We start from the raw sequence: 26,890 nt of genomic DNA, 5'->3' as shown, positions 1-26,890 counted from the left end.
AACCAGAACTGTTCAATCTGCTCAAGCAATCAGTGCTTTCGGAGAGGGGCATGAGTAGATTATAAAGACTGCCTTTACGCACACTTGCTTTCCAGCTCCCCTAGTCTTTTGCATGGCTCAAGAAGAGAAAGTTCCCAGAAAAACACACACATACAACTCTCCTCTTTGTCAGCAAAAAGCAGGCCCCCAAGAGAACTCTGCCAAAGGGAAGCGGAAGACCATAAGATTACCCCTGCCAGACCGTGAGTGATGGGCTAGCCAACAAAGACAGAAAGAAGTACTGTGCTTGGCAAGCGATGTCTATAAAAGGCCAGTCTTTTCTCACAAATCTGAGGAGCAACAGAAGTGACAAGAAAGGGAAGAGGCAGGAGGAGAAAAACAGAGGGAGGGAGACATTCGGAGGCTGACATCAGCAGTCGCGGTGTCGACCTTGCTGGCTGTTTTCAGAAGCAGCGACATACAATCAGCTGAAAACAGCAGAGAAACAAATCACTCGAGACAGAAGACAGAACAGCTTTGCTGCCGTGGGCCACAGCCAGCCACCTGTCTCTCGTTTCAGTAGCCCTTTGGGATCTGGGGCAGGGAACTCCACCCCGGGTGTAATGAGGGCAGGCAGCTGCCTCTGCTCAGTGGTCCCTGAGTGCATCAGTGTGCTTGGCCAGTCAGATCACCAGCACCGATGAACTGACGCTGGACGTGGGGTCCTCGAGATGCATTCCGGCTATTCCTGTGCCATCCCCACCCGTCCCCACAGCACAGCCTATAACTGATTTCCACACAGTCCCGTCCTGCAGAGGCAGCACTAAGGAGAGGGAGACAGGGGGCTCTGCATTTTCTGATATGGATAAATGATGTTTTCTCAATCCTTGATCCCCTATCTGTCCAGATTGCTGCCCTTACATCTCTCCCATATAGAAAACCCGGAGATGCCACTGTCGTCACCCTATGACTTAACACAAACTGCTCCCAGTTTCTGTTTAAAGATGCCAGGAAAGTGTCCGCAACGTTTCACAAAAGAGACGTCCGTTAAGGAAAAAGTTAAAATTTTATGGCTACGTATTAAAACGGCTGGTCCACTATTAGAGGGAAAATCCCAGCTGTCCAGCTCATTGCCCGAAGACAGCTGTGGTTTTATTTTAGATACTCTATTACTCTATGTGGTTCAAATGACATTTTAAGTTCCACCATAACAATAAAAGTTCTGGGTTTCCGAAGGGTGATAAAAGGAAGGGCTATGGTGATAATGCTTTTAGTAGCGTTAGAGCAGGAGATGGAAGCAGAAAGCACCCATCGGTCCTCATGACTAACTGGATTCACCAAGACCAGGGTGCACTGTGCTGATCACCCTCTTCTTCTCGCACAGCTTGGCCCATCCCTGCAGGCAAGAATGCAAGTCGCCATCAACACACGCCTCCCAGACTTTGGGCTCCTCCAGTGCCAGCTTTTCCATGAGGCACTCTGTGACCCTTTTAGCTGGAAGTAACTTTGCCCTCCTCACAACTCTAACGACATGGCCACCTTCTCCTGGAAACTCACTTTCTACCTGTGCTGGAGTCATCTGTGGGTGTGACTGAGCTCATCCACAGGACTGTAAGCCCCAGAATCCCGAGTCACCTTTGTGTCCCCCTCCCCCTGCCCCTGTGCCCAGCACTCTGCTCCTAGCAGGTGTGCATTAGGTAGGTGCTGGCTGACTGGTGAACGGATTAGGTCAATCCCCGTATGCCTTCTCTCTGCATTGTACTAACAGCCAGAGGCCGTAGGGGGCCACGGTCCACATTCTGGGTTCTGAAGCCAGGTTGCCAGGACTGGAATTCTGGATCCTTGGACCAGTTCTTAATGTCATGGTGCCATGGTTTCCTCATCTCTAGAATGTGGATAATAGTAATAATGACCTTGCAGAATTGTTGTGAGGAATAGAGGAGCTGATTCCTGTAACACAGTTTGTATAGTGCTGCCTCAAAGAAGGTATCCCCGAACGTCAGCTATTGCTGTTATGAAAGCCAGGGCTTGGTCACAAGGATGCTCATTCTGCGTTGCTCCTGGGTAACTACAGAATCACATTTCACAGCACTTCTAGATTTTAATTCAGATAAAAAATGGTGACTCCAGGGCTTCCCTGGTGGCGCAGTGGTTCAGAGTCTGCCTGCCGATGCAGGGGACATGGGTTCGTGCCCCGGTTTGGGAAGATCCCACATGCCGCGGAGCGAATGGGCCCGTGAGCCGTGGCCGCTGAGCCTGCGTGTCCGGAGCCTGTGCTCCGCAACGGGAGAGGCCACAACAGTGAGAGGCCCGTGTACCACAAGAAAAAAAAAAAAAGGTGACTCCAGAAGAATTTTTCACTTAGGCCTAACTTACCTTGGATGAAGATGCTTATGGATTTAAACCCATTTCCCAGGTTGTTGCGGCTAAATGTATAAGATTAGCATCCACATGGTACAACCTTCAGAGAACTTTCTGGGTAAAAAAACAGCATCTTTAATACACCCACACTTGTCTCCCGCACATTTTAGCAATGACTACATATGTTACCATGAAACACACACACAGTCCAGTGGCCCTTTACAAAAGTCAAAAGCAAAAAACTTGATCACAGACACTAAGGGACAGGAGCCTGGAAACTGATGAGCTAGAGAAAGTCGTCTAAGTAAAACTCGCCCTGAGTCAGCACTTTGTGAGTCATGCATGACCCGGGTCACTGTGGGTGTCTCCCGAGGAAAACCCAGGGCTCTCTTGATCACCTGCAGTTCAGTGCGAAGGCTCCACAGGGCTGGGGTTGGTGTGGTGCCCCTCAGGGGCTTGTATTCATTCTAAGATGAAACTGAGAGGGTCTTCCAGTTAGGCCCACCACCCCAAAACAGCAACAGCCTCTCTGGAAGAAGCGGTAAGACCCCCAGCCTTGGTTTGCTGTCCAAGCCAACAGACTGGGGCTCTCTGAACATTCAGTCCCTGGGCACTCTTCTTTCCTAACTCCTGGTTCAGATTCCAACTTCGAGACATGCAATTTTCTTTAACAAAGAATCTGCTGTGCCTCTCCTTGATGCAATTGCTCTTCTGTGTCACATCGGGAACACTCAAAGGGACATGGTCCTGACACAGCACCGGTGAGGTCAGGCCGGCCAATTTTATTGTAGGGCACAGCCCTCACAGGCCCTTTCTGGCTTGGACCCTGTTGTCGCAGCTCAGCCTCCATGTCACAGGCACTTTCAGAGTGACAGGTGGGTAAGTCACAAAGGCAGGGGAGAAAGGTTTATATTCCGGCCACATCACTGCCCTGGCTTTGGGGAAGGAAGAAGTGGGTATGTGGATCTAAATGCGTTTTGAGGAGCAGCAGGTGGGTAGCAGAGGAGGGAACCTTAAGGAAGAAGATAGAGTTGGGGTTTCCTTCAACTTTGGAGAGATCTGTTAAGCTTCCCTGGGGAAATGTTTCTCTTTTCATGCTGCCCAGCTCCCCATGCTCACAGCAGAGTCCCCTGGGCCCTGGGTGCTGCTGTGTGCTGGGCACAGATTAAGGACGGTGACTCCGCTGCTCAGGGCTCAGCACTGCCGTCTTGCTGCAGGTCTTGCTGAGGTCTCGTGCCCCAGTTAGCAACTAGTTTCTTGCCTTGTTTCTAGTAACCATGAACTGGGCACTGGCCCTGTCTGAAGCTTCCCTGCCACCAAGCTTTGGCCCCAAATCTTGTAAGCTCTGTTGTCTTAGTTCTTCATTTTGAAACTCTCCCTTGGCTCTCCTACTGGAATCCCACTCTTTTAGAAATGGGATCTCCTTTTGTTCTTCAGGGACTAAAGCCTGTTCCAAGCCTGCTGGGGATATCTGCCACTTCCTGGGCTGCTCACCAGTCCCCAGCTCCCCCGAGGCTGTGTCTACTCACTCTTGCCCAATACTGAAGCTCCCTGATGCTGACTGCCTGACCCCAACAGAGAACCAATGGTCAGACCTCACTTCTCCCTCCACCTCAATGCCAGGCCAACATGGCACACTGCCCACCCACTACCCACTGGTAGCCACCCTGAGGCTATTGGCCACGTATGTGGCCCTCTCCGGATGGTCTACTTCTTGCTTCCTTCGGCTGGCCGCTGCCCGTCTATGTCTATCCAGCCTGCTCTCACGTGTTGTTGCCCTGCTCCAAGGGGGCAATAGATGGGGTATCAGATGTCTCCAGGAAGATCAGTCCTCCTGCCGATAGGGCCCCAGACTTGCAACCAATTGCTTCTACTGTGTGATGACCAAAGTCTGTACAGCTGTTCAGTTGCATAGTTTGCTTCAGAAGTTAAGACAAATCTTGTTTGTTTTCTGGAAAGTACAGATTCCATTTCCCAATTCAAAAATACATTTGCCTCTGCATGGTTTTTCTGGCCACTCTGTCTAAAATTTCAACCCCCATCCTTTGTATTCCCCATCCCTTTTTCCTTATTTTTTCTTAGCACTTTTTACTAACATACTGCATATTTTACTTACTTATCTTGCTTCCCGTTTATCCCTTCTGGTAGAACATAAGCCCCAGGAGGGCAGGGATTTTTATTTATTTATTATGTCTGTACCCAGAGCAATTCCTGGTCCAGAGAAATCACTCAGTGAGTATCGGTGATGTCAAGGAGGGAGTGAGTGGTGAATGAAGGGACGTGCCTGCTTCTCCCCGGCCGGGCTACTGGCCATCCAAGGCGCGGGCGGGCGTACATCTGCCTGTCCCAGCCTGGGAGCCGGGCTTGCGGGCCTTCTGCTTCCCCCGGTGCGCAGCGCTCACCTTTAGCTTGTGCTCGTGCTCCTTGTTGACACGGGCGAGCAGCTGGGCTTTCCTCCTGTTGAGGGCGTCAATGAGGGCGTCACACTGAGCTACCAGGCAGGCCTCGAACTCCACACTGTTCTCCTGCGTGACAGAGCACAGCTGTCAGCCGCGAGGCGCCTGGGCACCTGGGGCTGCCAGAGACAGCAGAACCCCTGTCCACTTGTGGGGTGGAAATCCCTGCTGAAGGGAAGGAAGAGGAGCCCCGTCCACAGTGCACATTTGCTTTTTATAAATAACGGAATAAATTTTGTTCCACAGTGGTAGTGTTTCACGTTAAATTTAGATTCAAAGGAATAAATGTTACTTCATACATTTATTCTTATCAGAAGGAAATCATCTCCACAGTTTGACTTATATCAAGTAAAATAAAGTTTTAGTTTGTAGAGTTGAACATGAATCCTTTTGAGGGCTGGCACGCGCCCAGCTGTGCATGGTGGAAGGTGGCATTCAGAAAGGCTGGTTGCTGGGGGAATGGGGTATTGTTGAGGCATGAGGGAGAAAGAATCATCGAATCCAGGGGGACAAAGAAGAAAGCGGATGGCAATCGTCTTCGATATTGAACAATAATCCAATGACAACAGAATAATCATGGGCAAAAGCACTTGCTCCTCTCATTAAAAAAGCAAGTCATGAGTGCATGTAGGCAGTGAAGAATAACTGGTATACGTAACAGGCATCAGCCTGCTGTAAAAATCAGATGTGAACCAACCAGCTTGTGGGGAACAGTAAGCATGTTCGAAATGGATCATAGCTTTCCCATGACGTTTAAATTGAACGTTGGATCTAAAATTTTTTACGTGATTTAAATCTGCACATGCTACAGACATTTCTTTTAAGCAATTCTCTCCCTAAATTAAAGGTAACCCTTTCAATAGTTACATATGTAATTTTGATTCTCAAACCATAATCTGGAAAACAATTGTAATTTACAGCAAATGAAAGCTGAATACTCGTCACATATACGGTAACAGTATTGAAAAAATAGCAGTCAACTGAGTAAACGGAGTAAAATTTGGGGGGCTGGAAAGGAAGGAACAGCTTAGCCTATCAAATTTTAATTTATTCCCAAAGTCATCAAGAACTGTGTCTCTTAATATAAGGATCTATGGACAGGTATTAAGCCACTGTCTCAAATGCAAGGTCTTATACACGCCTGTATAAGGTGTGCATTTGTAATTGCTTCAGCAATGGCTTCTACAAATGTTAGGTTTTGGTTTTCGTAGCAACTGCTTTTGAGCTCTCACAGAACTCTCCTGGATAACATCATTGAAGAGCTCTCTGTGTCCCAAGCAGGGTAGTATTGGTAGGGAGTGGGGAGCTGTCTTTATACAGGCTCTGATTTAAAGCAGAAAGAAAGCTTTGATCTGATGAAGAGGTGAGGTGCAGAGGCAAGCCTGGGGCTGCACACTTTATGCCAGCAAAAGCAAAGAAAGGACCAACTCTACTACTCTGGAAAACAGGAGGAAGTGTACAACTGTTAGGTTGTTAGGGAATCAAAAGTTTTAACATGGGCCTGCACGCCAGCTAAAGGCAAAGAAATCAGTGTGAGATGCTCTGGAAGCCAGGCTTACATTTAAAAAGCCATTTCTGCCTTGACACAGGTTAAATATTAACTCAGAACGCCAATCTATTGGAGGCCAGAGCTAAGGTTATTTCTGTGAGGCAAACCTCAAAACATAAGAACAGTAAACAGTGAAGAAGGTCATTATTCTAGCATCTCATGCAATTTCTGGCTTCTCCCCTTCAGCTATAGTAGAGAGCTCACAAGCTCTCAAATGTCAGCTGATCCGTTGGTCACTGTGCAAATTCTAGTTGCCAGGGGATCACGGTTGAAAAACATTTAAGTATCTAAGTAGAGGAGAAGCATTATTATGGGATAGGAAGGAAGGAAAGAAGGACAGAAAAAAGAAAATGTGACCTGTTTGCTACCGTTAGATAAGATATAATGATTGCAAGGTGCTTTGGGAACCTATAGAATTAAAAAAACTTAACAATAATGACTGCATTCACAAAGAAATAGGTATCTTTCTTTGCACAGCAGCAGAGAATTAGGAGCTCAGTGTGGAAGATGGGAACCAGTTGGAAAACGGGGTTGTGTCTTTGGCCTGTTGGGGAAACGTAACCACCTTGAGAAGGGGTATATTTGAAGTTGGCCTGTATGTGTGTTCGTATGTATTAGAAGAGAAAGATCAGGAAAAAAATACATAGGAAATTTCCCACAAAACAGAAAATAAAAGAGACAGACAACCCCTCCCTGCCCGCCCCACAGTTACATCTTAACCCGCGGGGCGTGCTTTCCGCCTCCAGTGCTGCCAATACCTGGATCTGCTGGACCATGTTGCGCAGCTGCACCAGGAACTCCTTGGCTTCCTTGGCCCTGTCCGACAGCCCGTTCAGCGCCTGGGAAAGCTGGCTCTGCAGAGACGAAGAAGGAAACCATGGAGCTCTCATCATAGGAGGCAGCCACAAGGCCGCACAGGGTGGTTTTCATCCAAGACCCAGGAGACCTCGCCCTCCTCAGATTCCTCTTGTCTGAGCTGGGCCACTGAGCCAACATCTGTACTTGAGGATGCTGGTAATAACGGCATCCCGACTCCTTCCAGAGGCCCCTGAGGACTGTCTCCTCTGACAAGGTGAAAACTTCTGGCCATCGCAGTCAAAGGCCCTCCCCAGCTGATATCTGCCTGGAAGTTCCTCATCTCATTAATTACTTAATTCAGCAATAATTTATTTAATTAAAAAAAAAACAGTGAGTCAGATGATCTGATACTTATCAATATTATTTAGCTCCATGTGCTACTGATCTGGGATTAGGGCGGAAAGAATGAAGACAGTTAAGAACACGATGAGGGAAGAAAGGGTGAGAGCCTGTGCCATGCTCGGGGGTCACTTAAATGTAACGACAGATACAGAGGGCAGGATGATGCTTTTCCTCATCAGCGTCTTCGTCCTTCTCTCAAGTACAGCCCTGTTGCCCCAGCTCCTCTCCACACTAGCCTCCTAAAGCAAGGTGCACTCTCTTCTGACTTTCCACACCACCCCGTCCACATGCGGATGCAGTTCTGCTGGGGGGGCCCAGGTGTCCAGGTAAGTACTTGCTGCTGGCGGGTGGCACTTGGTCTCTGGGAGGATGCACTGAATTCATTACCGGTTTCCTGAGCCTAAATAATAGTGGTTCTGAAACATCCTCCACACGGGCTCCCAATCTCTGTTGCTGATTGACGAGACCTAAGTGGAAGTTGGATGGGGGCTGGAGGGGTCTGAGAAAGATTCTGCTTTTCTGCTAACATGGGACCATTGTGGCTGGTGCAACCTTTTCCCTTTGGCTGCTGACTTTATGGCAGATGCCTTGTGACTCTCAAGAAGAGAAGGCCAACGTGGTAAGGGAGGACGGTGAAAGGAGAAAGTTGCTTGGGTTCCAATGGCATCTTTGAGCATCTGAACCGGCACTTGAAGTCTCCTACCACCAAACTTCTTGTTATGGTGGGGGGAAAATTACCTCCGAGTTTAATCCCTGTACTGGAGTTTACCGTTACTTGCAGCCATTACCACTGTACTTGGTACAAAATTCCTGCTCCTGGCAGACTGGGCAAGTCCTTCCATCCCTCCTATAAATTACAGAGACACGCTGCCTTTCCCCACAACACTTTCTTTGAACACTGAAGCCCTTTCTCCTCCTTGCCAACACAGTGCCTCATCCATTCTGTCCTTTCAGCTAAAGGGCAGAATCTTAAAATTATATCTCTTGGTCCTATGGATGTTTTTCACTTATATTTGCATTATTACATATGCAGTCAGGCACTGAATCTCTTTAAAAGTGTGCATGCCACAGGCCTGGTGCAAGCACTGTGGGGAGGCAGTAAGAGCACAGACTTTGGAAGGGTTCAGATTCTGGCTCTGTCCCTTTCTAAACGTGACCTTGAGAAAGTGACCTCTGCCTGAGTTACTCCAATGGAAAAAGTGGGAATAATAATATTTTGTAGTTGGGTTACTGTGAAGGCTTAAGGCATTCATCAGCCTGAAGGCTCCTGCTAATAAAGGATAGTGGTTAGGGGAACTATTCCAAATTCTTAAATGCTGTCAGTTACCAGCTGTTCATATCTTACACATAGTTTGACCTCATCCATAAATGAGAAGAACACTACGATTCTTGGGTGCTGTGGGCACGGCATGAGATACTGTATCTAAAGTCCAGAACCCTGCTGGCACACGGTGCATGCTAATAAATGTCGGCTGTTATTAACTCTTACTCACCTCTTCCTTCCTGCCCACAAACACCTGTGAACTGACTGGGGTGGGATTCACAGGGCAGGTTCCTGGCACAGGAGGATACCCTTCATCACTTGTACTTTGATCGAGGTACTCAAACCCTGGGAGTCTAAACCGATGCAGCCCAGAAAGAAAAAGTAAAAAGTGATCCTACAGTGAGTTGCTGAAAGGGCTACTCAATGATTTATTACTGGGTCCCAGCTGCACTATAACTTGGGTTAAAAGTTGTCTCAAGAACTTTTTCAGGAGCCCAGGGGATGAAAAAGGTAAAGAGAGTCTTATTTGGAAGAGTGAGCAATAGAAGGAGAATCATATTCTAAAGGAAAAAGTTTGTTCTTGTGACTTTAGAACTCATATTCTCTCTTCTTCTAAATGAGTCAGAGTTGGCTGGGCTACCACAGTTTTCTTCCCCCTTTTATTGTAACCCATGCCTTAGTAACCACATTTGGAGGTTTGAGTAGAGACGTCAAATTCATTCAGCTGCACAGAACTGGAGCTACCTGATTTCTTACAGTCCAGCCTTGCAACTAAATGTGTGTGTATATAATGGAAGTCAGACCTGACACCCAATAAGCATTGTTGACCAGGTGCTGCTATATACTTAGAAGAAGATTATACTATAGTAGAAAAAGAGTGCTGGCCTCAACCATTCCCTGGATTTTATACAGTAAAGCAGTACATAAACTGCAAAACTCAATTTATTTGTGGATTTCCTCCCTTTGTGTCTATGTGCAGGCCTTCTACCTGGCTAATGATTGTTCTGGTATTTGATAAACAACTGCATTATAAGATAAAGATCTAGAAACCTTTCCCTTAAGATTTGCCACCTTGTGGAAACAGAGCAGGAGACAATGAAAAATCCTGGAAACTATCTATCACTAGACAATGCTCTTCTTGTAAGGATTTATATGTGCGTTGCTTTTATAGGACAGTCTTTTGATTACAGTTATAAGCCACATCTGATGTAGAAGAACATTATTTTTGATTGATTTTGTTTCCCAGAAGCATTTACATTCCTGCTCTATGCTAACAGAGATGTTCTGTATTTAGGACCACAGAGCAGCCCTGTAAATTTACACCAGAACACTGAAGATGAAAATACGTAGTATGTGTTTTCATTTTGGCATCTTTGGCTGTACCTGTAGCCATCAGAAGCTGTTTATAATGCCTAAGCAATGACATCCTGATTTCTTGGATATTTGTTTTCCAATTTACTTTTGAAAAGATGTCATGATCAGAAAGTGAATGGGAGTGGGACAATGATGTAGCCAAAGAAGCACTGACAAATTTCCAGTCCAGAGCTCAGAGAATGCTCGGAATAACCAAGATCGCCCAGAAAGATGGCAAGTTGTTTGGAGCTTGAAGGAGAGAAACAAAGAACTCCACCTCCTCCCTTCCTTCTCCCGGGCTTTTTCCCCTCCAGCTTCTACCCTGGCTGGCTCCCCTAGCCTCGCAAAGGAGTGTATGTTATAAGAGGTCAGAGCTCAGTCTGGGAGCCCCTGTGGAGGATTTTTCAGAACCACTATTATTTAGGTTCAGGAAACCGGTAACGGATTCAGTGCATCCTCCTAGATACCAAGCTTTCCCAGACAGAAAGTCACGTCTTCTTTCCTTTCCGTGCCGTGAACATTATTCTTCTGTCATTTCCCCCCCTCAATTTACTACAAATACTGGATGGAGACAAATTGGAACAAATGAAAGGAAGCTTCCTTGCTGTCTGGGATCTGAAGTTATAAGCACGAGATGGGTCAAAAAGGGTCCACCAAGATTTGGTACAAAATAGGTGAGGCGGCAAATGTGTAAAGGCACCTTGATGGCCCCCAAACGACCTTGCTGCCACCCTGGGCAGCTCTGACATAGTGCACCCCGCTTGGGACTGTGGCCCACGCCACCTCTTTGCCAGATACCAAGGTCACCACAAAACACAGGAGAAAAGTGAGGATCAATGCAATGCGATTCAGAAGGACCCGCCGCACCCCCCCCCCCGCCCACTGGGAGAATAACAATTTTTATTGAAGAAATACTGATTTTTGATTCTCACTACATTACTGACATTATATAATTAAAAAGTAAAAACAAGAAATTCAAATGGTGTCAACATATTGGTCATTTCTTATGAGCCACGAACTCTGACGGGTGCTTTTATCAGGTGTCCTATTTAACCCCAATCACCTCCCTGCCATTTTGCAGAGGTTCAAAGGTGTGGATACTCCTGAGTTAAGGCTTTACCACTCACTGGTTCAAGGAAGAGCCAGAACACAAACCCTAGTCTGATTCCAAAGCTGTGCCCTTTGCTCCAGCCTCCTGAGAAGAGAGTTCTTTCCCCACCCACAGAGGAAGAAACAGAAACAACCCATGGTGAGAGTATGTAAAACGAAAGAATGTGAGTTGAGGAGGGGATTATGATTATTAGGGAATTTGATTATGCTTAACAGTCAGCTTACATGTAAACCACAGCAAGACTAGCTACCCTATGAAATGGTCAACTTTTTTTCTTCCTAAAGCATTTTTAGTGACTTTAAAAAGGACCCCTGTCAAAGAGAGGGGTCTCATGGGAGAGGGCCAGAAGCTTTAGTTTGGGGTCCAATGCTGGCTTTATCACCAACTGACCTGAGATCTCGGGCAGGGACTGGGCTGAGTGTGGAATGAGATCAAGGAAGAGAAAAGTGAGTAGAACCTGGGGAACCTCCAAGCTGAGCTACCCAAGGGGCCTGATTCTCCTTCCACTTAGAACTTCAGTTCCTGCCTGTACCTTTCCTCCCCCCACGAAGGGCTCTTTCCTCTGGTCTGTTGGTGGGAGATCCTGGATCTATCCCAGCCCCAGCTCACGGTAGTTAGATGGGTGGGAGGCCTCAGAGGCTGGCCTGCTTGGAGCTGCCACCCTGTCTCTTACTTAACAGCAGGGCTGGGGCTGCAATCTTCAAACTGAGTAGCTGGGCCTGGGAACTGAAACACACAGTCCAGGGGCAAGTGTGTGTGTGTGAGTGCATGTGAGTGTGAGAACATGTGTGTGCGAGGCTGTGTATGTGAGTGTGTATGCATATGTGTGTGCGAAAGCCTACGTGTGATTGTATGTAAATGTGAGTGTATATGTGAGTGTGAACGTGAGTATAGAGTGTGTGAGAGTATGTGACTGTGTGTGTATGAGCTATCTCGTCAGTGGTGTATGGGGAGGCCCTTAGCTTTGGATGAGGCTTGTATCACAGTGGTCTTAAGGGTAGGGCACTGGTCCACTAAACTGCTGCTTATTGCTAATTGGTTGCGACAAAGAGTCTCTCCTTGACCAAACTCTATCTAGCCAGGCTCCTCTGAGTCCTCTTGTTTACTTTATAGGACTCAATTTTGGCCTACAAAAACTTGAACAAACACTAACATACTTTCTAATAGCTCAAGACTGCATCCCTGGGATGACCCTAGTCTCCCTTAAAGTGTCTGTCTATGTTTTCCTCTATGAATTTTATAGTATCTGGCCTTACATTTAGGTCTTTAATCCATTTTGAGTTTATTTTTGTATATGGTGTTAGATAATGTTCTAATTTCATCCTTTTACATGTATCTGTCTAGTTTTCCCAGCACCATGTATTGAAGAGACTGTCTTTTCTCCATTGTATACTCTTGCCTCCTTTGCAGGTGGATGTGGGTTTCAATCCTAGCCTTTTACTAGCTGTGTGGCCCTGGACATATCACCTAACCACAGTGCATTCTCTGGTGCTCTGCCCAGGTTCCCTTTCCAGGCTGCTGCACCCTTCCTCCAGCTGGGACTATCTGCTGTTGATAAATTATGCTAGGAATTGCTCTTGGCCATAGCAAACTGGGTTGCTCAAGGCTATGCCTCCTTTCAGGGATGTCCCATGGATAGGGATCAGCTGGGACCCCCTTACCTTGTTTTGAGAATAATCCTGAAGGGTCATCCCAGCTCCAGAACTCCCTGCAGGATTGGCTGAGGCTCCTGCAGGTCAACTCCTCCCTCTGCTCAATCCTGGCCTTCTCACTTCCTTGGAGGTGGATCTATGGAGACAACTGAGCAGCTAACCATCCCTATTCAACTCTCTGAATCTGTGTCCAGCGGACCCTATCTAAAAAAACAATTTTCTAGGCTTCAGTTTCCTCATCTGCAACACGTGGATAATCACGGTACCTGTATCATAGTACTGTGATGAGGATTATGTACTATATAAAGTTCTATACAACACATGGCATATTATAAGCATTTAATAAATAGTATTGTTTTTACAATGAGAATTATGTTAAAATACACATACATAAATCATTAAAACACTTTGTCATACCACATGTCCCAATGTGGGGTTTGGTCAATTACAATTATCTAGACAGTTGGGTATATTGTAGTATTTACAATTGTTTGTTCCCTCCCCATCTTTGCCACAGGACTTGGAGGACCTCCTGTAGATGGAGCATGTATTCTTGCCCCATTGTCACCCTTGGCCATGTGGTTTGCTTTAGCTTAAAGAGGCCTTGTGATTTTCTACCAGCTCTTTTGCTCTTTGTCACACAGATCCAGGGATGTATTGATAAACTGGCCCTCAAAAAACAAAACCAAGAAACAAACAAATTTTGATTTGCAGTGTTTGCCAATTCCCATGTTGTAAATACATAGTTAATTTTAGGCCACCAACATGGCATCACTGAACAGAGTTGGGGAGAGATGTGCACCATCAACTCTTTTGAGCTGTGGGCTGGTATAAGTCAGGTCAGCATGCCACAGGGCATATCCCACGTGGTGGCTGTGGCCCTTAGAAAGAAGACATGTATAATGGAACTTCAGACTACTTCCTATGATATAATATGAGCAAGAAATAAACCTTTGGTTTATAAGCCACTGAGATTTTGGGGGTTGTTTGTTACTGCAGCAAAACTGATTAATACAGATAGCAATTATAACTTTCCCTTCATGATTTATTAATTTAATCAACCTTCCATTTTTACCATGGACCAGGCACAGTGATTCATGCCAGGAAAACAATAATAAAGACAGTAGACATAATCTCTTGCCTCAAGGAACCATCATTGCATTGAAACTTCCACCATTCTGAGCTTAATAATGTCCCCTTTAAAAGTTCTCTCCCATAGGCTCTCTAATAAAGCAGAAGAAAGCTGGAATATTCTAACAACTAACAACAGAAATGTAGCTTCTCCACTTCTCAGGGAAAATGAGAAGTATCTGCTTTCCTAGTAAGACATAGCCAGTTCTGGCCAGAGTTTGATTCCAGAGGTTCTCTGCACAGCCTTTATCCACTAAACTTCAGATCTTTCTCTGTCTTAGACAGAAAACACTCAAAATGGAGATGCAAATCAACACTGAAGGTTTTTTCAGCAATGAAATAGAGGAGCCACTTTTTACCTCATCGCAAAGCAAAATAACTGTTGCCTCACCCCAGCGTTCATAGTTTCTTGGTGGAAATTGATTTTCAATGTCTCTATGGCTTTTGCTCAGAGTGCTGCAAGCTGTGAAAGAATTCATGCAGAAACTGTTGTGATTGAAGGCTTGAAACTTTAATAAAGTAGCAGGCACACAGGCTGTAAGGTCAACACCACTCTTCCCAAGGCAGAGCTCGCCTTTCTGTGGATATTCTAAGCCACCACATGTGTGTTGTTAGGCAGTTACTAAGTATTTACAGCCAAGAATCAGAAATATGCCTTCCTTGGGCTAAGCCTTCGTGCAAATATTGGATTTTACATCCTGGAGATGGAGTACAGGATAGATCTCCTTTGTGTGTGTGTTGCCTTTTCTCCTAGGAGAATTCTAGGGCCCCAACCAGCAGGCTCTGAGTGATTTTCCAGAAAGCTATTTTCTCTGTGGATCCCCCTGGCTGCCTTCACGTCCACACTGGTCCATCATGTTCTTCCAGGTGGTATTACAGCATTCTGCTTTGTCTGCTACTACCAGGGAATTGTTTTAAGACAAGCAAAACAGATTTAAGATCTATAAATTTTCAGTTCTTAATAGTATTTAAATACCTCAGATAGAAACTCTCAGTTCTAAAATAAGCACTTTTCACTAAATAGTTTAAAACATGATCTTAGAAATATACATGAAAAGGTAAAAAAGCACTGAACTATTTTTCATATAGAAACGCTTTGTGCTTTTTCAGAGACTCAAGTTTTAAGTGCTCAAAACAGGAATGACTTCTTACTCACCCCTTCAAATTTCCAGTGAGGAGAATTGGCAAGAGCAAGACTTTTTATTTGTTTTAAGAAAAAACTTTTCCCACCTTATTTCAAAGGCAGAATATGCTCATTTCAGAAAAATCAGAGAATAAAGAGACTTAGAAGGAAAAAAGAAAACCCTCAATCTCACCAGAGACATACTACTAATAGCCTTGATAATGAACCCTTGATGTTTATCTTTTGAAATTTTGTATACACTTATAGTCAATTACATATGTCTCCATATAGTGTATATCAACAAAATTGGGATCAAGTCATATACTTATTGATGTCTTGAAATATGATCTTTTCGTTTAATATGCTATAAATATTTTTCCACCTGACTAAGTACACTGACTATCTATCTGACTATATAATAGCTATATAACACTTTGATAACATTTACTACATGGCAGACACTTCTCACAAAGCTTTACACATATTAACTCATCTTTTTCACAAAATAACCCAGCAAAGGTGGTTACTATTATTATTCATATTTTTTATAGGTGAGAGATTGAAGGCAAGGGAGGTTAAGTGGTCCAAAGTCATACAGTTGTTAAGAAGCAGAGCAGAGATTCAAACCTAGGAAGTCTGTGGCCAGAATCTGTGCTATTCACCGATAAACTGTAGGGTAACCCACTGTGCAGGTGCATCATAATTTAGTTAAATAATCTCCTATTTTAGGATATTTAGTTTGTTTCCATTTTGTTGCAAAGAGCCAAAATGAAATTCGTGTAGGAAGTATTTGGACACATTCTTGATTATTTCCAAAAGTGAAATTGCTTGATCAGCAAACTTTCATAGTTAGAAGGTTTTAAAAATCATGTTATCAAAAGGTCCCTCTAGGTAATCTTCTAATTTACACTCCTGCTGAAGGTAATATATAGGCAAGTATTATTGTCTGTATATCTCACTCTAAATATTATAATTTGTATCTATCTTTGTAATCTGATAGGCAAAGAATGGAACCTCATTTTTAAAATTTGCATTTTAAAATTACCAGCGTGGGTGGGTGGGTTTTTTTCAAAAGCTTCTTATCGATCTTTTCCTAGTTAAGGTATAAGTTCTCACTGGTATTATTTGTGAAGCCCTTAGAAGAGGTCCTCGTCCATGGGGTGCTACCTAAGTGTTTAATTACAGAAGCTAGTTTCTTCCCACTGCTGATGACTAGACAAGGCTGGCCTCACCACACGTGTTTGCTTACCTTAGGGTCCCCAAGAGATCTGGAAAATTCAGGTTGCCTGTTGGAGAGGAAGTGAAGTCGTAGGTTGCTAGTTTTAGTAGATTATGGTCAGAATGTCTGGTTCACAAAATCTCTACTCTTTCGAATTTATAATCATTATTTTGCGGACAGATACAAGTACATGATAGCTTCTGGTAAACATGTAACAGGCATAAGAGATGAATATCCTCTCTTCTTACAGGACAGGATATGTATAATATAAAGATGATATGCATAATATAAACCTTTGTAACATATTTGTAAACATACTTGAACTTATTAATTGGGTTATTAAGATACTTTATATTTTTGTTCATTATCTGTCTACTTGACATAATTTTCTAAAACAAATAGATATCAAATTTCCCACAAGGATCATGTTCTCCTTTATTTTTAGGAGTTTTTCCTTTCTGTATCTGTGGCTTTCTTCTTTGTTATATCTTCTTTATACCTTTTAACACTAGATCTTATCCTTCTATGTTTCACTTAGTTCTTTTGGCCTTGAATTCAATTTCATATGATACTACTATATATATACCCTCCTGTCTCTCGTGTAAAATTTTGCTCATCTTTCATTTTAAAACTACTTTTGTTTTTAACTCAATCTGACTTTTTTTTATTACCATAGGGAAATTTGGGCTATTTACACTTATGGTATTAATTGATATAGTTGACTGTATTCCATCAATATTGTTTATATTTCTCTTTGTTATAATCCATTTTTCCTTTTTAAAAAATGTGTGGCTTTATCAGATTTCTTTCAATATCTTAATCGCACTCACCAATTAATTTGGATGTTTTGCTATGTTTTTCCATTTGCAAGCTGCTACTTTCCCATCTTCATCACATGTAAACCTACATTTGTCCATTACTGAGTCAAAATTAACTAATAACTTGGACTCTCCTTTCCCACTACAGTACCCCAAATGCTTCACTTAATGTATCTCTCAGAAGTTAAAAAATACCGTTCTAAATAATCCTTGGATCAAACTGGAAACTGAAACTGAATTTATAATTTATCTAGATATTAATGAGGAGAAATAATTTGTAAAAATATATTACAGTCAAAAATATGATTATTTGGGTGAGGTAGGAAACCCACATACTCTTTATAACATTGTTCCTACTAGAAATATTGTTCTTAGATGGAACTTGGAAAACCAGCAATACTTTTTTCCCTTCTCCCTATCCTGTACCTCCTAGACCCAGAATAGAATCCTTCCCAACTCTAATATACTTTCAAAGGTAAATCACAATGGTGGCCAGATCATAAAAGAAAGAAGAGGCTTTTTTGCACTTAAGTGCTTACATCAGGATGGCTCTGGCAGACTCTTCTTATGTTCTGAACATTCAATAATTTCAGTGTCTTTTTTTCCAGTATTAAGTTATGAGTTGCATGGCAAGATACAGTGGTCTCTAACTCTTTTAAAAATATTTTTCATAACATCAAAGAATAGCTCACAGCTAAGCAATCCTGCAACTGAGATTAAAGTCACAAGTTTCCTTTAAACTTTACTGGGAAACAAATACAAGAGGTGTCATACCATCTATTCTTCAGCTTTTGTGACACCTTGGGAGGAATAAAAGTCACACTTGTGGAATCTACACCATTACGCAGCATTAATGAATGTTCACTCCAAGGGAGCACCTGTGCCTTAGTAGTGTCACTGAGAGCAGGGCTCAGCCATCAGAATCAGGGTGACCAGGTTCAATCCCTGGGTGTTGATTCTATTTCTTGCTGTAGTATGCAGAATAATGCCCCTTCCCCAAATGTTCATGCCCTAATCCTTGGAACCTGTGTCATCTTACCTCACATGGCAAAAAAAACTCTGTAGATGTGATTAAGGTTATGGACCTTGGTTTGGGGAGATCATCCTGGATTATCCTGATGAGCCCATTCTAATCACATCAGTCCTTAAAAGTAGAGGACCTTCTGGGCTACAGTCAATGAGAGAGAGATGTGACGAGAGAAGAAGGATCAGGGAGAAGCCACATTGCAGGCTCTGAAGCTGGCCATGAGCCAACAGACACAGGTGGCCTCTAGAAAATGAAAAAGGCAAGGAAACTGATTCTCCCCAGAGTATCCAGAAGGGACTCAGCCCTGTGTGTTGGACTTTTAACCTACAGAACTATAAGATTAAAAAATCGGCATTGTTTTAAGTCATGAAGGGTTGTGGTAATAGAAACCTAACACACCTGAGAAGGCAGTCAGTTAGAAGCTGGAGGCTCACTCCCTTGGGCAATGGCCAGATTGCTTCATCTTATATATTGTAAATGTATTTAGAATATGCATCCTCTGTTCTCCCTTTGACATTGGACTAGCTTCCAAAGAAAAGGAGAATGACCACAAAGAATTTGGCCCAGTGAAATCTGCGGACACATTTCAAGGTTAAGGAACCGTAATTGGCTATTCAGCCCTTTCCATACACATGTGAAGTATCTGAGGCACCTGACCTCCTCATAAACTAGAAATTCTGGGAGATTGAGCTGTCTCAATAGCCCTGCGGCTAATCACCAAGGGCGAAGCTTCCCCATGAGGCTGGAGTCAGCTATTGAATTTCAGCTTTTTTAAAACAGGGACCGGAAACAGATTTTTGGTCTCTTCAGAGCAAGTGGCTATTTGTTCAAGCCTAAACTGACGTGTGTTTTGGATACCAGTGTTCCTTTCCACTTGAACCTGTTATGACCATCAGTTTATATATACCCTGAAATCTCAGCTCACTTGAAATTTTACTTATCTTGGAAAAGCTACATTTTTCAAAGTCATGGGGTCATTGGGAGGCTGGGAAGTGTTAATCACAATATCTGAATTTTTATTCTGACCTCAGGACCCTCCTATAACATTGAGGCAGATATTAGCACAGCTTCTCTAAAAAGCTTCTTTAGAAAAAAGGGCACACACAGAGAGACCACTACCCACCCACTAGACTGACAACACTGAGTGCTGGTGCGGATGGAGAGCCTCACAGAGGCTAATGAGAGTTAAAATGGCAAAACCACTTGAGAAAACTGACACTTTCTAGGCAAGTTAAATATACAGCTACCCGACATGACAGCATATGTCCACAAAAGACTTAGATAAAATGTTCATAGCAGCTTTATTTATAATAGCCCCAAGCTGGAAACTGCCCAGATGTCTATCAATAGTAACATGGATAAATAAATTCTGTATATTCATACAATAGAATACTGCTTAGCAATGAACACATTCAAGATAATGATATATGCAAAGCATAAATGAGTTTTAAAACATTATGCTGATCAAAAGAAGTGAGACACAAAAATATATCTATTGTATTTATGTAAAGTTTAAGAAAAGGCAGAACTAATCCATGATAATGGAAGTCAGGAAAATGGTGAAAGTGTTATGTGTAGGGATATGTTCTACATCTTGATCTGGGTGGTAGAAACATATATATAAGTGTAAAAGTTTGTGTATATATAAAAATTCATCGAGCTGTAAATTTAAGGTTTGTATATTTTACTGGAGATACTTTACGCTTTTTATTTTAAAATAAACATTTTTTTCCCCAAGGATAAATACTCCTTGTATATAATTAATCTTTGTTTACTAAGACCCCATGCTGTGGGGTTAGTATTTTTTCAGATTACTTTGTTTGTCTTTCAACTGAATCTCTGAATTTAAACAGATACCCACAAAACCCTCAAGGATCTTATAGTTGACTACTAGAAATATTTCACTCAATTTTCTGTAATACTTGATATTGGGAGCTATTGCTGCCTTGGATGAAGACCGTCATCTCTCAACCCTTCCTCTGACCGTGTTGTCACTTCACTTCTGTTGCAGATACCCAGCAGCACCTGAAATCTGGCCACATGGCATCCGCTAACTCTGATCTGTGTGCCCTCTCACAATGACATCATTGTAATTTAAAAGATGTGTCTGGTTTGATAAATAACAAGGTCCTACTGTATAGCACAGGGAACTAGATTCAGTATCCTCTGATAAATCATAATGGAAAAGAATATACAAAGGAATGCATATATATGTATAACGATCACTTTGTTGTACAGCAGAAATTAACACAACATTGTAAATCAATTATACTTCAATAAAAAAATAAAATAAAATAAAGGATGTGTCTGGTTGAAGGTCCTTTAGGGGGAAATGTATGCCTAATCTGAAAAGTGGTAATTTCTCAGAGGGAGGAGGAATGATTGGGCCCATGGAGTACAAAATGGGATGGCTCACACCACCTCTGCTAGTACCTCCACCTACCCTTAGAAATGTCCCGTCCTTTAGGAAGGCATGAATACCATAAGGCTCGAAATACACATGTCCTTTCTGGTCAACTCATGATGCCATAAGTTTGTAGGAAGAAGAACTTGTGTGCAGACGTGCTTGGTTTGACTATGAGTTTGAGATGCATGCGATCCTTTCATATTCATGATAAATCCACATATTACTTCTCTGACAGTCCTAACATTTAACTTATAAAGCCTAAATATAAGGACACTGAATTATCCTTAACATAACTCTCTCTCTCACTACTATGGCTTCAATTATTCTGAGAACAAATTAAAACACAATCTTATTATTCTAATAAATGATCCTCTTCATTGACAAAAGAGAAACTCTTTGGGTTATCTTAAATAGCTTCTAAAACATACTTCGATTTTTCTTCCCCCCAGCATTGAAAGGTTTGTTAGGATCCACTATTTACAGGTCAATTTTCCATCCTAAGTAAGATTAGTAGCGATCATCAATATTGTTCAGAAAAATGGATTTAAGCTACGTCTGATTTCTTTTTACCCTTTCCCTCTGCGTCTTTGTCAATCCATCTCCAGGCAAGTGAATTGCAGCTCCTGCCTAGTGAAATGGGAATGGTTTCCATGACAACAGCTTTTCGCTCTGCTAGTTAGAATCTAAGATTTGACTCCCGCAGAAATAAATCTCACCATGGGAATTGGTTGATTTTGTAAACGACTAAATAACTGTGCAATCATTTCCAAAGAAAAGCCTGTTAAAAGCTTGCATGAGCAAGGGTGGGTTATGTGAGGTGACATCACGCAGACAGAGCAATGTGCAGGGAGAGGCCTGTTTGGAGCTGCAGCTCGCTGCGTTCTGCACCCGCCAAGTGTGGGCTGCACAGCCTAGCCCTCCTGTGAATTTCAATGATGTTTTCATCCGAGGTAGAGGGAATAGATTTTAGAGCACCTCACAGCAAATGACAAGTGCTCACCCCCAAATGTCTTTCCTCTTATTTCCAGAAACTATTAGTTCTTGAAAAGACGAGATTCCCGGAGCTGTTCTTAAGTATGATATGAATTTAGTTGCTTATTATCTCTGTTAAAATAAGGTGCTGCTATTGCCCAAGAATACTCTTTTCTCTTTACCATCATTTCCCCTTCTTAGTAATCTTATTTTATCAATTAAAAATAATTTAAAATATATTATTTATTCTATATGTTAAGATATGTAGGAACATTTTCAGGTTTTTTATTTTCATTTCAAAACCTATTGTTCAGAGTTTCAAATAATGTTTTATAAACATATTTTCCTAATAACATTTATACAACTCATAATGGTTAATTCTGATTTGTAAGAAAAAAATTGCCACCAATCTAGCAGTATATAATTAACAAAGCGAATTCCATTAATTCCATTCCTGAATTCATTAAGCCACATTTCCTTCTGAACCGTGGGACTCACTGCTGGAGCAGGAAGTTCTGTTGGAGTGAGGTGGTGTCCTCAGCAGAGAACTGAGAAGGGAATGAGTATGCAGCTTTGAATAAGGATGCTGATTATTCAAGACTGTGATGAGGACCCTCTGCAAAGTGTGAACTTGATAGCTAAATCAACCCCTCCCTCCCCAGCCTAAGCTGCATTATGCTAAGCGGGTTTTAAATTTCACTGCAAGTATTACACAGCAATTCCTCAGTATCCCACCTGTCATTCTCCCCACCCAGCAGAAGATAATTATGGCCAAATCTGGTAAAGTCTGCCTCTCTGTGTTGTGCACTTTCCTTGTCCTCTCAGCCTGCCCCTGATGTCAATTCTTCTCCTTCCTCTCATAGCTTAGGGAGGATAGGATACCAGTCACTTAAGAATGATCGAATGATCGACCAAATACGCCATTATCCTGTCATTGAAATTCATTCACATTAAAATTTTATCTAAACCAAAGAGTTCCCTTTTAAATCTTTTATTTCTAGTTGTCAAATGAAAGACTTTGTAGTTAAGGGAATTTTTGGTAATGTTGAGAAAACTGGGAAGAATTTTGATGAGGAAAGGGGACCTTGAAGTTACATTAGTTTTACAAATGTGCTGGCCACAAAGGCAAACCTGAAATGATCTTTTTAGGATAAAGTTCCTCTCCTCCCATCCCTCCCATTGGGCATCTTCCTCCTTTGGGTAAGAGCAGCCCTCTGAGGCCTTTGGGGGCCTGGTCCAATTGGCAGGTGTGGGTGGAGGAACTGGTGTCCCTTCATCGTGAGCCTTTCCCAGGAGCTGAGCCAAGCCTGCTCTGCTACAGACCTGCCTGCTTCTTCTAGACTTGGCCTCAACCTTCTCTGGGTGAACACAGGGCTGGTCTCTTCTTCTGCCACTTCTAATTACATATATATCACACATATATATTCCCAGCATAAAATATTAAGCTCATGGTTAATAATGTTAACAGCTTAACTTGCTTATATGAGGTCCTAAAATGCATACATTGTAACTCCTATAGTGTTTCTGAATTTCTGACTGAGAAATTTCTGAATTTCTGACTGAGAATGTTATTACTAGAGTGAATCAGCTTTATGGGAATTGTCTACCTGAATGTCTTATATTTAGAATATCATCTTCCGTCTATTTCTAGTTATATATTTAAAGTGACAGAACTCTGGTATGCTGATGGCTAATTGATTAGAGTTAAGTATGGAGAGAGGAGAGGTGTTGGGGAAGGAAGAAACCAGAGTGGGTAGAATATGTGGTCTCATGGGCAGAGCACAGCAGAGACATCAAGCTGGTGGGGGGGCATCCGAGAGGGGAAGGCAGAGAATGGTGGGAACGATGGAGAGAAGAACAAGATAGAAAGGTAGAAAGAGAAGATAGAGAACAAGCTAGAATCAAATACTAGACCATCTGGGGTAGTGTTGAAATGCCTGTTGACTCAGAAGCATTCTTGATCAATTCCATCTACAGAAGTTTTTTTTTTTTAACATATTTATTGGAGTATAATTGCTTTACAATGGTGTGTTAGTTTCTGCTTTATAACAAAGTGAATCAGTTATACATATACATATGTTCCCATATCTCTTCCCTCTTGCGTCTCCCTCCCTCCCACCCTCGTTATCCCACCCCTCCAGGTGGTCACAAAGCACCGAGCTGATCTCCCTGTGCTATGCGGCTGCTTCCCACTAGCTATCTATTTTACGTTTGGTAGTGTATATATGTCCATGCCACTCTCTCGCTTTGTCACAGCTTACCCTTCCCCCTCCCCATATCCTCAAGTCCATTCTCTGGTAGGTCTGTGTCTTTATTCCTGTCTTACCCCTAGGTTCTTCATGACATTTCCTTTTCTTAAGTTCCATATATATGTGTTAGCATATGGTATTTGTCTTTCTCTTTCTGACTTACTTCATACTTCACTCTGTATGACAGACCCTAGGTCCATCCACCTCATTACAAATAGCTCAATTTCATTTCTTTTTATGGCTGAGTAATATTCCATTGTATATATGTGCCACATCTTTATTATCCATTCATCCGATGATGGACACTTATCTACAGAAGTTTTATGTGAAATTTGGTCAGGAAACCAAATATTAGGATTTATAACTTAGAGATCCTTTACCTGTTTTTATAGGATGTGCATACAGAGTTAATAGAACTAGGCATCTCACTAATTATATGACTACTTTTCAGTTCTCTGCTTGTAGAAAGAAACTGAGAAGCGGTGGTGGCTTTGAAATGTGTGAAGGAAAGTAGAACTGCATTCTCCAGAATTCCCTTTCCTGGATGTCCAGCTAGGGTGGGCCACAAGAGAGATCCTTGAAGGAGATTTGGAGTGGGGGAGGGAATTATCAGTCATTTGGTAACTTACACACATTGTCACTTATATGCTGGTTCAACTAGTTGGCATGAGGCAGCCACTGAGCCAGCAATCGCTCCACCTTCCCCTGGACCCTCCAGCTTCTCCAATTCCTGGGCCAGGTGTGTGTGTGGTTTAGTTCTATGATAAAAGGCCCCAGATTCTGCAAGACACTTGCATCACATCACCAAGGTCAGAAGCAAGAAGAACTGACATGGGTTTCGGTCCGTCCTCATGAGCTCCAGCTTGCGCTTGTGTGTTTCAGTCTCCTCTAGTTCTGCCCTGTGGACTTCAAGTTCCAGGGTCAGATATGAACGCAGATAATAGCCTTACAGAGACTGCTTAATCACTTCCTCCTACAATTGTGTGAGGTCAAATCCTTGTCACAAATCCCCCTGTCTGTCTAACTAACTAACTAACTGGCATATCTCCTAGTGGTTCTGCTTCTTTGATTGAACCCTGGCTGATATAGAAGGGAAAGATTTGAAAAACATTTAGTTCTAGAGTAAGCAAATAAAGTCTTCTTTAATGCTAAGAATGCTGTGCGTATAAAAATCAAATTAAAATGCAAACCAAAACCCATTGAGATACCCTTTCATCCCCACAAGGATGAATATAATAAAAAAGACAGACAATAACAAGTGTTGGAGGATATGGAGAAATTGAAACCTCATACATTGCTGGTGGGCATGTAACAGGGTGCAGCCACATTGGAAAACAGCTTGGCAGTTCCTCAAAAAGTTATAGAGTTACCACATGACCCAGTAATTCCACTTCTAGCTATATACTCAAGAGAATTGAAAACATATGTTTACACAAAAATTTGTATAGAAATATTCACAGCAGCATTATTCATGAAAGCCAAAAAGTGAAAAAAATCCAAATGTTCAACAACTAATGAATGGATAAATGAAATGTTATACTTACGCAGTATTATTGCTGAATATTATTCAACAATAAAAAGGAACGAAGTACTGACATATGCTACAAAATGGATGACCCTTGAAAACACTATGCCAAGTGAAAGAAGCAAGATGCAAGAGGATACATGTTGTACGATTCTATTTCTATGAAAAGTCCAGAATAGACAAATCTGTAGAGCCAGAAAGTTTTATAGATTAGTAGTTGCCAGTGGCTGGGGTAGGGGGAAATGAGAGTGACTGCTAATGGGTACAGAACTTCTTTTTGGAGTGATGAAAATATTCTGGAATTAGATTGTAGTGATGGTTGCACAAGTCTGTGAGTACTATACTAAAACCCACTGAATTGTAAACTTTGAAACGGTGAATTTTAAAAGGGTGAGTGAATTATATCTCAATAAAGCAACTGCTTAAGAAATCAATCTCAAAGTCTTTTTGATAAATGAAGCAGTAAAATCTAAATAAAATTTCAAATGTAGGCAATTCTATTTTCAGTATAAGCTAATAGAAATCATGAAGTTTCAAGATAATTATTAAATGTAGGGTTGTATTTACTTAGAAGGAAAACAGTGATCCCCAGAAGCCAATAATGGTTCACAGGAAGTAAGTACTGTCAAACCAACTTGATAGTATGATTTTAAAAGGCATTTAAATGAATCTAGTGTGATATCTTTCTAGAAAAGAAAAAGAAAATTTAGCTAGCTTATTACTTAGCTGGTGGAGCGTAACTTTTTAAATAACAAAGGGAGATTTCTGAAGGTATAATGCACGGTTCAGGCATAATGTTGGTCCTGTTTGGTTTATCTTTTAGATTTCAATGGAGTATGGATGGCTTAAAAGCAAAGAGGATACTATATTTGCATATACTTAATTTAAAAGACAGACTGAGGATCCAAAGAGATTCTGATTGGAGCCACAGTCTGAATTGAACCAGATTATATGCTTTGCCCTTGATAAAATCTAAAAAAAATTGCGCAAGTCCAAGATTGTAAGATGTGATTTTGCAGAATAATGTCAAAAGTGGTTTAGGCCTAAATGGGAAGGAAATCCAAAAAAGAGGGGATATATGTATATGTATGGCTGATTCGCTTTGCTGTACAGTAGAAACTAGCACAACATTGTAAAGCAACTATATTCCAATAAAAATTAATTTTAAAAAAGTGGTTTAGGAATTTTAGAAAACAGGTTCAGCAGAGGTCACAGAATGATGTGAATGCAGGAAAAAAATCAGGATGCATTGATATAGAGCTGCATCTTTAGAAAGGTCAACAATTCAAATTCTTCCAGGGGCTACTAATTGCTTTCCTAATGGCCAGTGCCTCCTTCTTCCATCCTAACAGATCACTATATTATTGGGGGCAACAGATCACTATATTATTGGGGGCAACGATGTGTTTGGCTAAAAATTATTTCTGAACCTCCCTTGCAGCTGTGATTAGCCAATGAGAGGTAGTTGAAGTTTTTGAGAGGCCTTCTGAGGAA

At 42.2% G+C, this 26,890-nt stretch overlaps 1 protein-coding gene across 6 annotated transcripts in view; it reads right to left on the bottom strand.

The window, feature by feature from the left end:
* The window catches only part of TRIM9 (tripartite motif containing 9), a 112,191-nt gene that overhangs the window by 42,620 nt on the left and 42,681 nt on the right, over positions 1 to 26,890 (bottom strand). For all 6 annotated transcript variants that reach the window (XM_060004566.1, XM_060004569.1, XM_060004570.1 and 3 more), the window contains exons 2-3: positions 7,104 to 7,199; positions 4,743 to 4,865 (exon numbers count right to left, since the gene is read on the bottom strand). In XM_060004566.1, the coding sequence (XP_059860549.1) occupies positions 4,743 to 4,865; positions 7,104 to 7,199 (219 nt within the window). The remainder of the gene's footprint in view (positions 1 to 4,742; positions 4,866 to 7,103; positions 7,200 to 26,890) is intronic.

Source organism: Delphinus delphis, chromosome 2, assembly GCF_949987515.2.
Source record: "Delphinus delphis chromosome 2, mDelDel1.2, whole genome shotgun sequence".
In the NCBI taxonomy this organism is placed as follows: domain Eukaryota; kingdom Metazoa; phylum Chordata; class Mammalia; order Artiodactyla; family Delphinidae; genus Delphinus; species Delphinus delphis.
This window is presented reverse-complemented; position numbering and strand designations above follow the sequence as displayed.